Raw genomic sequence first — 13,043 nt, forward strand, 5'->3', positions numbered from 1 at the left:
TTCTGTGGACCTGAAAAATGCTTGTGAAATATGAATGCCATATATGTACATATTATAAATAAGCATCTGTCCTCTTTTGTGAATGTTTTGCAAAATATTGCCTACTATCTATTCCATGTTAATATAACATGCTAATTTCACATTTCCACGTTTAAAATATATAATGGAAATTTTATAATAACTTGTGAATATACAACTATCTTTTACATTTTACAAAGCCTACTAAGAAATTAAAGTGCCTCTGAGGTTAAATGTTATAAATGTGCAAAATACCATAATATTTGCTTCCTTTATATGCACATTGTCCAGCAACACTGATTACCTCTGAGGTTATTAGAAATTATTAACATTTTCTGAATGTTTTGTTTTGTAACAGTGACCTTATTTGTAAGTTCAAACTCACATAAATGGAACTTACAGATAATTATAAGCATTTTTTTCTGCATGCACTGAATAAAGTCACAAGACAGTGCAAATGTTCAAATAATGTGTATTCTTTGCAGGGAACTGTTGTAGAAAACTATTATTACTGTTGGTACATACAGCAGTTACTGTTTTGTGCAGTTTACAGACTCATATCGCTCTAATGTTTGCACATGTATTCATGAGCATTCCCTTTCTAAGTTACTCATCTATACCGAGTTCCCTCATATGTTCATAGTTCTTTCCAAGTGTGAACTAAAAATGGAAAAAAACTTGAAGAGTTTAAGTTTAGGATTTTCTTTTGTGGTATATAACTACTGTGAAACTCAAATTGACAATTAAAAATATCAATATCTTTCAGAAAAAAAATACTCTAACTGTGTGATGCATGTTTTTGACTTCTCATTTTTATAAATAACATGTAGAAAAGGAGACCTTGAAACGTTGCAACTTTTCCTTTATTCCTAGGAGAACAACTACAATTCCACATCATGAGAACTCCTCCAGGACTGGGAAATGTTACTGTTGAGTGGAAGATAGTAGGGCATAATGTAAAACAAAATTTTGCAAACTATTCTGGAATACTTTTTTTTCCTGAGGTAAGTCCATAAACAGTGATGTTGGCTACTGGAAAACACTGTGATTAGAGCTGATCTGAGAAAAAGTGTGCTTTTTTAACAGTCTTTGTTTCGTGATTTGATTATTTCATTTCTCACTTTTGGACTTACAAACTGCAGGGAGATTGCAGTTCTTGATACTTTACATAAAGAAACTGTTCAAAATACTTGTAATTATGATATCACTCGTGTTTTATAAAATAATGGCTAATCAATTTACCCTTAAAACAAATAGGGGATGTTGAATACAACATTATATGTCGATCTGCTGGATGACCATATTCCTGAAGAAAAAGAAGAATACCAAGTCATCCTATACAACATCAAAACAGAAGGTAATGCAGAACTATAGCCATCTACATCTTAAAAATACCGTTTAATAATACAATATTTTTAATTTTATTAATTCATTTTGGAGGTATAAGACTGAGCAAACTGCAACTGGTGCAAAGTATGCAAAGTTCATTAACATTTTATTGAAATAGACTTGGTCCTTATGTATGTATATATAAACCCCAGAGTGTCTCCACAAATACACTTTTTAAATACATTTTTAATACATATTTTTTAAATTCAGGTTTTTAATCCTGACTTAATTCTGCCTATTTAAGTCAGTGGTTGTTTCTTCCCTTAATATGAATGCAAACTTGAGTTTACTAATATGTCATGGATAGAGTTGCCATGAAACATGCAGATATTTTTATCTTTTAAAATGATCTTGTCAAGCTGCAGACTTACTGATCTGTTCCTGAATTCAAGATCGTCAGAATATTTTATTCTTGCATTAAAATTATAGTGAGAAAAGAAGCCTTAAACTGCATCTGTTCTGAAATACCTTTTCTCAAACTGAAATTAATGTCCAAACACCAAACTAACTTGACATGTATTGTGTTGCTGTGAGGTGCCTTATCAACTTCTGAGAGTCACTGTGACCCAACAGGATAAGCAAAATTATTCATCAAAGCAATAGTTGGAAAACAGATCAGTTTATTGGTGTAATGATTGTGTGGAATATAGTTTTAAGCCTTCGGAGGTACTTCCTGGGAAAATGTTTTATTTCCTTTTAAAATATAGGGTATTTGGGGAAGTTGATATTTGGCACTGGCTTGTTAAGTTATCTTATTTTTTAATACATTTTTGTGACTTTGTACTTAGTATGCATAAAATTTCTGTTTCTATTTGTTATAGAATGTAAGTATACAAAGATATGTAGGTCCCACACCATCCACATACTTCAGTGAGCTTTGGTTTCATGGTATTTGCATGGCTACTGACCATCATTTAAATGTTATATTAACAATAATATAAGACAAAAATATTACTTGCATAACACTTCATTCACTGCAGTCCACTGATTCTCTTGCAGGAGTTTCTTCTACAGGTGCTGCTGTTTTGGATAGTCAAGGATATGAAGCTGTTCTAACAGTAGAAGCTAGTGATGAACCACATGGAATCTTGAATTTTGCTTCCACATCCAGGGTGGTTTTAATACCAGAGGAAAACAAAACGATTCAGCTTTTTATTAACAGAGAATTTGGATCTCTAGGTCTGTATAACAACTCCAAGAGAACAGAAGTTTTGTTTTGATTATTATTAAGCAAATAAAAGCCATGATAACGAGGCCAGAAAGTTTGGAAAAATCTTGGTTACAGTTGGTATTTTTTTCAGAACTTCTAAGCTTCTTTCTGCAGGCTTGGAAATTAAATATTATAAAATCCTCATTAATACAGCAAGGGAATAGAAAGCTGTAACATAATCGGGTGGCTATTAAAGTTACCATATTTTTGTCTAACGAGTCTGTCTCAAAGCATTAGTCTCTTCAGAAAAAATAGAAAACATGAGAAAAGTGACATGTACATACATCCCACATATTTTTTCTCCGAATTTCCGGAAGTCAGCACCTTAGGAATGTCATATGGAAAAAGTTGTGTCCAGACCACTGAATTCAATTTATCTGTCTCCGCTGACAATTTCTGACTCCTCTTTGAATCACTTTATCCATTAACATCCTTTAAACTATATCGTATTCAATTCTATAATACAATAGTGTGCTTTGTGAAAAAAAAAAACAAAAACAAAAAAAAAAAAAACAACACTTGTGTTTGTTGCCTGATAATATCAACTTACATTGTGAGAAAACATGTATAATAATTTCCTATTTGCCTTTTTGGACCATATTTCGACCTCGGTGATAATCTGTCTGTTTCTTTTGCCATACTTGTTTTGTAATGAAGTAACATTTACAATGCTTTTCAAGATCTGGAGGCACCAAAGAGTTACAGAGGCTTTTTATTTTAATGACACTACTTTTCCATTTATTTTTTAATACCAGTTCATACTCTAGTTTAGTCTCTGAACACTGTTCAGTAAACTAATGCTTTAAGGTATCTGTTCATAGTAAGTGCAAGACCTCTTACTGAATTTAAATAAGCGTCGTTATTTATTTATTAATTAGGACTCTTTTATCCCTTACATTTTATTTCATAGAGCAGCTTTTAATTTCATCTGTCACTTTATTTCAGGATCACACTCATTATGTTTGCCACTTGACTTACCTTACCAGATTAGTGAGAGGTGATTTTATTCTCAAAACTATAATATATAACTTGGTAATATTTATCTCTGTGTCCCCTAATTTTATTCTCTATTGAAGTTTGTCAATCTGCCCAGAAAAGTATCTAGATTTATTAATCTGTGTTTCCTAGTCTTTAGAGTCTTTCTTAGATATCAGTCATTCCCCAAAAGTGTCCTTGTTGCAAAAACTCATGTTAATGATACACGAGATGTCCCAGTTAGTCTTCCAGCAATTTCGTATTTATGGTCCACAGAACTTCAAATTTCTGGATACATTTGGACCCAATGATTTTTGAGTCTTGTGCAGACAGACAAGTCAGTAAAGGTCAAATTGAAGGCACATTGATAATGGTAACAGAGGTACACCAGCTCCAATATACTTTGGATTAGTCTTTTAATCCTTCTGTTTTGCAGTTAGTCTTTTCATTTTGTGGATGAGGATTTGATCTCTTGTCTTTATCTATTCCAGTGAAAATTATATAAGAACTGAAAAACAAATGTGCTTTTTTTTTTTCTTCCTCACAAATTAAATAGGTACTATCAATGTTACGTATGCCACAGCTACAGGATTGCTCACTGTAAGTAATCAGACAGAAGAGACCGTGGCTGAACCAGGAGCTGATTATGTACCTACTTCTGGCTCACTGATTTTAGAAGAAGGAGAAACATCAGTTGCCATAAATATTACTATTCTAGAGGTAACCTCTAAACCTTTTAATTCTGTACTTTTCTGTATGATTTCAAAGGGGAATATTTTGGAAACTAAAGCTTGCAGCCATTATTTGAAGCCGTGTATTATATTTCATTATCATTTAGAAAGATGGTTTCAATCTTAATATTAAAATCACAAGGGATCAAATAGTCACAGAAAACATCTCTACCTCTTGTCTAAAGGTAATAAAGTTGTCTCATTAAAACTTTACTAACTATCTAGTAGTATCTAAAACAGTGTGCTTCATGGCTGGCTACAGGCTTGTACTTTTTCGTTGTTGGAGATACATGCCTCTAAAATTGGTCAGTAATTTATTTTCAAGAATAGTTTATCGTCGCCACAGGATCTTTTTCATGATATATAATGTCTTACTTCATAATTCTTTCATGATAATCAGTTTCAGACCCAATAAAATTATTTCAGGAAAACAAAAAAATGAATTCCAGTGTCACAGTAATATTAGAGACTTGTTGTGTGTTCCTTTTTGTTGACTTCTGTGGAAGTTTCTTAAAGGAAAATGAGAAGAGGATGTATTGCATTTGTGTTTTGCAGGATGATATACCAGAGGTGCAAGAATTCTTCTTGGTTAATTTAACTTCAGTGGAACTCATCATGAACCATTCAACATCATCCCCACCTAAGCTTGGTAAAACATCTTATACCAAATTATTTTTACTTTTCCTTTTTAATGGTTTAGATTATATTACCTTGGGAGATTATCATTATTCCTTTTACATACCAACTATTCTGGGATGACCCATGGTTATTTAGAAGAAAGATCATAGAATAGGAAATAGATTTATATTTATACTTAATCTCTTGCTTTTTAAACTCTGGAAAAATTATAAACTAATTTTCATAGAAGAGTTAGTAATTATCAGTTGGAAAGCACAATTATTTGAAAAGTTTATTGGTGATTTTTTCATCTGATTTTCATTTACAAACTGCAAAACGGAAAAAAAAAAAGTCAAAAACGCCTTTATGTGGCTACTCTGCTCACTCTTTTAAAAGTCTGTTTTTATTCTTTTATCACTTTTAGGAAACATATTTTATGGTTTTCCTACTCTTGCAATGATCTTTATTATTTGCTTAGTCTGCTCCTCATTTTGCTTCTTCAGAATTCAGTAGAATAGTAGTCCTTGGCTTTAAGAACTGTTGGATTATCCTGTGGTACTAACGACTAGGTATATAATTTCAGACATCTTCTTTGACTCTTTTCCCTTTTCTTTGCATGCTTATAGAAGTGACTGAGTTAATTCGTTACAGATTGAAAGGTAACTTGCAAGACTCATTGCCGATTTGTGAATAGTTGAGTCTAAAATATGAAAGGAGTAGCATGTAAGAATGAAGGATTCATCCAAACTAAACTGTGTTGTATAATCTCACTTTCTCTTTGGCTGTCTCCTTGAACCATAACCATTTAACACTGATGTGATACTGCATTGGGTCAGCTTTACTTACAATGAGAAAATAATAGTTTTAAGTCATAAGGCAAAAATGTGTTCACATAACATGTCACAGTGAATTCTGTTATCAGACAGTTTTTAAATCTTGTCTTCTGCATTGGTGTGTTTTCATTTGTTATGGTTGAAAATGTAGGTCCTAGTCAGTGCCACGCCTTCCTTCAGGATTTCTAGCAATCCCATACCCTATCCAAGATACTTGAACGAGTTCTAATGAGGGGTCTAATATCAGAAGAGATGTGTATTCTGCATGTGTTACAGGCATGTAGTCAGTTCTACACATCTGGCTTTTATTGCATGCAGTGCTGCAGTCATGGCCATCTGTATGCTGTATGTTAAGTAAGCCTGCTGTCTGTGATGAACAAGTGAACATGCCAAGCTTAAGTGACCTGTGTTTCTGATTGAGGTTTCACTCAAACAGCATAGTTTTGTTATTTTGTCCATTCTGCTCTTGAGAGCAAACTCTTAGAGATCCTGGGTGAACAGATCTGACTTCAAAGTGACATGGGAAAATGCGGATAAGGAGTGAAGCAAAAATGTCTGTAATTACCAGAACTCCCTCAGGATTCGTAAACCTCAGTAATATTTCTGTTGTCTGTGTAGAGCTATTGCTCGTTTTCATCTCTACCTCATAGTGACAGGCTTAGATTCATGGTAATAATCTTCTGCTTTTGTTCAGTTTTATCTGAATTGCTGGAAAAATGTATGTGGATCTAAATATAATATACTTATGGCAGACTCAGTGAAGTCAATTTGGTTTTAGAAAGTAAGCTGAAGTTTATAAAAAGTAAACTGACGTAAGTTAAGGTAGTTGTGTGGTGCTGTTGTCTGAAAAACAACAACCTACTTTCTGAGAAGTATTAAGTTTTGACTGTAAAGTTCTGGTCTCTGAAGTTAGTGGACTTTTCTGACATTAACCTATTATTTGGAGTTTTTCACACTGCAGTGTATTCAATTACTATTTCAGGCTAATTGTAAATATCTGTATGTCTTTATGGAGCAGTAAAGTATGCAAAGTACTGTTTATTACAGTATATACTGTATACTGTATATGCTGTAAAGCAGTAAAGTACTGTATATTACAGTAGTATATATGTAGTGTATATTACAGTACTTTACTGTAAAAAAAATTATTTGTGAACACCTCACAAATAAATTAATAATTGTATATTTGTAGTGGAATCTGAGGTGTGCCATTAGGATGTATGATGAAGCACTGAAGCACGAAAAGAAGATGAACTACTGAATCATTTATTATTCTTCCTTATTGTCTTTCTCATACTCAGATTGGCACAGTCTGCAAAATGTTGAATGTCATCATAATAAACACTTACAGTGAAGACAAATTAAGATTCCATCGCAAATCTAGACTTTATTATTTCCTGAAGTTTTATGTGCTGTTTAACTTTCTAAATTTGCTTTTTCTATTTCTTTTTTTTTTTGGTATGCATTATTAAATATTACAGTGCTAATTCAAGACACGTTATTGCACTTCTAGTAGTAAGGACTCGTTCCAGTTATCTTAGCCACTCCTATTTTCTCCTACACATATATATATATTTTTTTTGTAAAGAAACTCTAATATTAGTACAGATTGAATAACTGATCCTTGAAAATCAAGATAATTGATTTTATTGTTCTTTAATTTTTTGTCTTTCTGTTTTTCCTTTTAGATGTGGAAGGTTTAGCTTCTCAAATTGTTATTGATGCTAATGATGGTGTAAGAGGAGTAATTGAATGGGAAGGTACCAAGTAAGTCTCGTCTTCCCTGAAGAACTCACTGTACCAATTAGTGATTGGTATTGCCCATTTTCTTTCTAAAAGTAAAACTCCTGTTAAAAATAAGGACATGTCTTTGAGATGGTAAAGTAATAATTCAATTCAGCTGAACTAGAAAGTGGGATTCCCACACTGAAAACAAAATTTACTCTACATCTAATCAGAATTCTTTTACTTATTACTACTTCCACTGTTGTCCTTTTATATTACCAATTTGCCTAGCCTCCCCAGCCTGCATCAACTCTTTCAGCCTCACCATTCATGTAGGAAAACAAACAAAACAAAACAAAACAAACCTCCTGTTACTTAATTCCATGTAGATAAGAAAAAAAAAAAGTAAAAAGGATGCGTTAGAGAACTATAATGTAGGGAATAATTCAGAGTAGAAATGTAATAAAAATATACCATATTTTTCAAAAGAACATAATCAGTGAACATTGAGAATTTTTATTTTTATTTTAGATTTGAAGTTAGTGAATCTCATGGGAATCTGACAGTAATGGCTTACCGAAACAGAGGATCATATGGCAATGTGTCTGTATTTTTTTATGCCCAAAATTTGGAGGCCCAACTGGGTTTGGATTTTAATGTAATCTCAAGGGTAAGAAGCAACTCTAAATCTAGTACTTTTTATTCTTTCAGTTTCCATAAAAGAATATCTTCTTGATTATTCTGCCGAATGATCAGTAGTAATGCTAGATGTTTCAATTTGTTTCAGTTGCTTTGGAAACCTGAATAGAATGAAATAAAAATATTCTTATTCTTACTATTTCTTTTTATTTTTTTTAATATTTTTTAATATAAAGCAAAATGTAAACATTCAAACATCTATTTCAAATTTAATTTTGATTAGACATACAAACTTTTTCATAGACGATTTTTGCAACAGGACTTTCAAAATAAATTATTCTTTCTTGTCCTCATTCTGTATTGTGCTGAACCTTTATATCTCTGATTCAATTGGTTTATAAGGAACAGAGAATATGGCTCTTCATATGCTTCCCCTTCTTTCCTATTTCACAGAATTCTGTTTACCATAGTCAAAAATTTATGTGTGCTATTAACTGATGTAAGTATTCGGTGCTTTATGTGTTTCAACGCTAGACTCTTTTTTTTGCTGATGGAGAAAGGCATAAATCTGTTGATGTCATGATTTTTGATGATGAGATTCCTGAAGGTGATGAGAAGTTCCAGTTAATTTTAACAAATCCATCTCTGGGGCTGGAATTAGGGGAGAACACAACAGGTAAAACTTAGTTTTAATGTTCCATTTCTTTAGAATTCTGTGGCACACATTTTAATTACACTTTTCTGAATAATCATATTTCAGAAAGCACCATTGCTCTGCTATGGTGAATCTTTATACTCCTTTGGAAGGTTCTGAAACATCCCTGTGAAATCTGTGCAATTAAAAAGTTTATATGTAAAGCAATGAATCAAAAAGCACGAAGATGAGTTTTTCAATGTGTACTGCCTCACTGAACAGAGGTCTTTTTAGAGAGTTCCTAATCCTTTTCTAGGAGAGGCTATATTCTTCCTTTCTAGAAATGTTCCTAGTTAAAGTGAAATGCCTTCCCATTCTCTTCAGGTAATGTCATGGACACATAAGCATTACATACACACTAAAGGAAGAATGTATTTGTGTTTATGTTAAGTATTATGTTACTATATAGGTATATTTATATTTTACTGTGTTAACCAAAGAATATTTTCATTGTTTCTTTTTCAAAAGCTACAATTACTATACTTGCCAATGATGATGGCCATGGAGTTTTGTCATTCAATAACAGTGATCACTTCTTCCTGAGAGAGCAAACGTCTATCCATTTGATGGAAAGTGTTGCAGTATTGAATATTATCAGAGAACCACCTCAGGGAATATTTGGCACTGTGACTGTTCAGTATCTTGTAAGTGAGATTAATTCTTCAGAGGCAACAATGGATTTGACCCCTTCTCAAGGATATATTGTGCTCGAAGAGGGAGTCAGGTTCAAGGTAATATACTAGTTATTACCAGAGAAGTGTAGGAGGCTTTTTTTGGAAATATTGGAAAGATTTCAGAAATGTCTGTGCTTTATCTTGTTTATTTTTCCTTCTTCTTTCATTCATAAAGTGAATAGAGTCATGAGCTGTGACTGATTTCCTGTTATTATCTGATGTGTGAGTGTGTGAAAATTAAATGGGCTCATCTTAAGGTGTTTCTCACTTTGTAAGGGTTGAGGTAAATTGAAAACAAGGCACTGTGTAGATAACGTTCACGTGTGCTTTGGAACAGTTCTTTTTATATAGCAGAAATGCAAACTTACTTTAAATTAAAGTGATAATTTACAAGCCTAATAGTTAAGATCAAAGTAAAAATCCCATTCTGTAATTTAACATTTCAGTTAGTCTGAACTAAACGGAATGTGCTGCAACAAATACAAAAAGTAGAACAGTTGTCTGTCTTAGGATTGGAAAATAACTTAAGTATTAAGCTCACTGCCTCTATACTGTCCTCAAAAGAATGTCAGCTAGAAAATGAAGTAGCTTAAGTTTGTGAATCCTGACTCTTCTGTGGTTCAATCACAATTCAATTTATTTATTTTTGCCAGTAAAGCTGGTGAAGCTAGTGTTAGCATATTACAGGCAATAGGATAGAAACTGAGACAAACAAACTTGGAAACACTGGCTTTCAATTTCTGGCCTTTAAATGCATTTGGAATCACAATGCAGCAGATCTACACAAAGCTGGAGCCTTCTTAATATAGTTGGTAAATATGGTTTATTGTGGAAATGAACAGAAATACAAAAACATTGTAAATTTTGTATTATTTCCAAATGCATCACCATTAACTTTTTATTCTGTACAGCAATGCTATGTTTACCTCTGAAATTTTTTGCTTGTTTGGGTAGTGTGCAGGATGACAGTGCGCCCCAAATGAAAGTGAAGCACTTAGCTTTCTCTAGATTGCTCTTTGCTAGTTTGAAGTTGCCTTGAGAAGACTTGATCTTTGTCCACAGTGGTGTAGGAGGGGGAAAGAAGCATTGAAAGGAAAGAGCATTTCAAATCTCTAGTGATTCTTGCCTTTTTTTTTTTTTCCTTTTCGTGACAGCACCAGTAGTGAGATTACCCTGTTTCCCTGAAGATAGCTTAGTTGCCAACTAAAATAAATTAAAACCAACTTAACTGATTACACTTATAGCTGTGTTGTGACTATAAACTACCAGAAATGTATGGAATAAATAGAGAACGAAAGTATGAAATTAGGATCAAAAACTTAAAAGGATAATAGGATGAGAAAAGGAACAAAAGAACAACAGCAACAAAAAAAGTGAATATGCTCGTCTTAGTGTTGCACGAATAGAGGCCACTGGAAGGATGGCTTTAGAACCTGAAGACCTTTTAGCCTGAACTCAGTCTGAGCTTGCCTCACTTCTGTCCTCTCCAGCTTCGTAAGCTGCTCTTCTCCTGCTATGTTATCCAAAGCCTTATAGTGAAATAAATAAATAAATAAAAGGTAGCACATTCTTATAGAGCTGTGTCATCATCTGTTATCATGTCTCAATAACATTGTATGCTTGTTTTGTTATCAGACGCTGCATATTTCTGCGGTACTAGATGAAGAACCAGAAATGGATGAGCACTTCATTGTCACCCTGTTCAATCCAACTGGAGGAGCCAGACTAGGCACGAGAGTGCAAACTATGATTACAGTGTTACAAAACCAGGCTCCACTAGGGCTTTTCAGCATCTATGCAGTTGGAAACAGGTACTGTACACTGATCAGTAAAAAGTTGCTCGTACTCCAAAAGAGATAACATTTCTCTACAATTTTGTATTTGATGAATCCCATTAAAGAAATTCATCAACTCAATTTGTAAGTCTGTAATTTTGAAAGGTATTGTGAAATACTATTACTGCTAAACAAAAGAGTATAAAAATGCATAAAAAGGACTATTCATAATCCAAAATTTCAATTTATTTATATATTACTATTTTTCTTTATAAACCAATACTTCACTAATGCCTACATATTCCACTGATAATATTCCATGTTAAAAGCTCCAAACCTCATATTAGTCTCCAGGAAGTCATACGTTTTATAATTTACTTTCATTTTTAAACCTGTACAAAATATACTTTCACTGAAGGCTGTTTTGCAGAAGCAAGTGACACATACGGAGTGCCATTTTAAAAAAATATTCAGCTGAAACCATATAGATTAAAAAAAAAATTCAAATAAAAAGCATATGTATGCTATTTTATCAATACTTTAATATTTAGAATTAATATTTTATATTAATAATTAATATTAATATTATCTAAACATTTATTACTTAAATTTAATATACTTAAATTTCAGTCTGGTTAAAGACTTTGTTGAATTGCCTATGATTTTGCATGATTGTGGCAAGGATCATTAGGAAACCCTAATTAATGTAGCTACCAGTCCATCAGATACTGAAACCCATTATTGATATTTTCTTTTTATTTCTGTTGTATATTCTGCATCTGGAATTGTATAGTAAAAATCTTATTTATATTACAGCAATGAATATACAATAAAATATTTTTTTTTCCTTATTTTTATGATTCTCACATTTAGGACAAATTTCATCATAATTGAAGAAGCCAACACTACAGCTTATTTGAAAGTTTCACGGAGTAATGGGCTTAACGTGTCTGTGAGTGTTGAGTGGGAGACATCATCAGATACTGCATTTGGCATCAGTACGTTCACCTTACAGAGAATGTTCACTGCTTTTGTAGAAGTGGAGATAGTAAGAGAGTAGCCAAGCATACAGGAGATGTAGCTTGGGAATGCAAATTCAAGTATTCAGACACAATTCATTTAATATTTTCCTATATAAGATTTAGTAGATAAAATACTTTAGCTATTTAAGAATCTCCAGCCATTTCTGCCAGAGTTTGACCAATATGAACATTATTGTCATTAGGTGTTTATTTATTTATTTTTGTGTGTGTGTTTGTGTGTAATAATATTTGTTCTGTACTACTTGTAACTCAGGATCTTTCTAACACATTATAAATGATATGTGACATGCAAGAGTTTAGCTCCTGGAGTTTAGTTCTGACGAGATGGTGCTCAGAGACCGTCTTGGAATAGAAACATGAACATGTTGTAACTAGGGAACAAAACATGAACATTTTGTAATTTCTTATTTCTGTGTCTTTTTTTTTTTTTAATTATTTTTTACAATTTGCTATATAGCTAATTTTCTTGTTAGCTAAATTCCAAGATAAATTATTAAGAGTCAGACTCAAATTGCCTATGCGTCTTCCACGTGCAGTTGCAATGAATGAAAAATAATACATTTACTGTTTAACTCTCATTATATCCTTAGTATTGTAACATTTCTATGTATTTATATATACTTATACCAAATACACAACTTCAACATTTCTGATACTTGGTCTGATTTTGGCAGGTAAATAATGGGAATGGAGTTGGAAAAGATCTCAAGAGTAATATA

At 32.5% G+C, this 13,043-nt stretch overlaps 1 protein-coding gene across 1 annotated transcript in view; it reads left to right on the top strand.

Annotated features, from left to right (window-relative positions):
* Positions 1–13,043, top strand: part of ADGRV1 (adhesion G protein-coupled receptor V1) — a 290,567-nt gene that overhangs the window by 76,177 nt on the left and 201,347 nt on the right. The window contains exons 38-48 of the mRNA XM_038170880.2: positions 892–1,022; positions 1,276–1,375; positions 2,407–2,586; positions 4,149–4,312; positions 4,879–4,972; positions 7,463–7,541; positions 8,031–8,169; positions 8,673–8,814; positions 9,301–9,563; positions 11,142–11,317; positions 12,155–12,279. Of these exons, the coding sequence (XP_038026808.2) occupies positions 892–1,022; positions 1,276–1,375; positions 2,407–2,586; positions 4,149–4,312; positions 4,879–4,972; positions 7,463–7,541; positions 8,031–8,169; positions 8,673–8,814; positions 9,301–9,563; positions 11,142–11,317; positions 12,155–12,279 (1,593 nt within the window). The remainder of the gene's footprint in view (positions 1–891; positions 1,023–1,275; positions 1,376–2,406; positions 2,587–4,148; positions 4,313–4,878; positions 4,973–7,462; positions 7,542–8,030; positions 8,170–8,672; positions 8,815–9,300; positions 9,564–11,141; positions 11,318–12,154; positions 12,280–13,043) is intronic.

The sequence above is a fragment of the Anas platyrhynchos genome, chromosome Z, assembly GCF_047663525.1.
Source record: "Anas platyrhynchos isolate ZD024472 breed Pekin duck chromosome Z, IASCAAS_PekinDuck_T2T, whole genome shotgun sequence".
Taxonomy (NCBI): domain Eukaryota; kingdom Metazoa; phylum Chordata; class Aves; order Anseriformes; family Anatidae; genus Anas; species Anas platyrhynchos.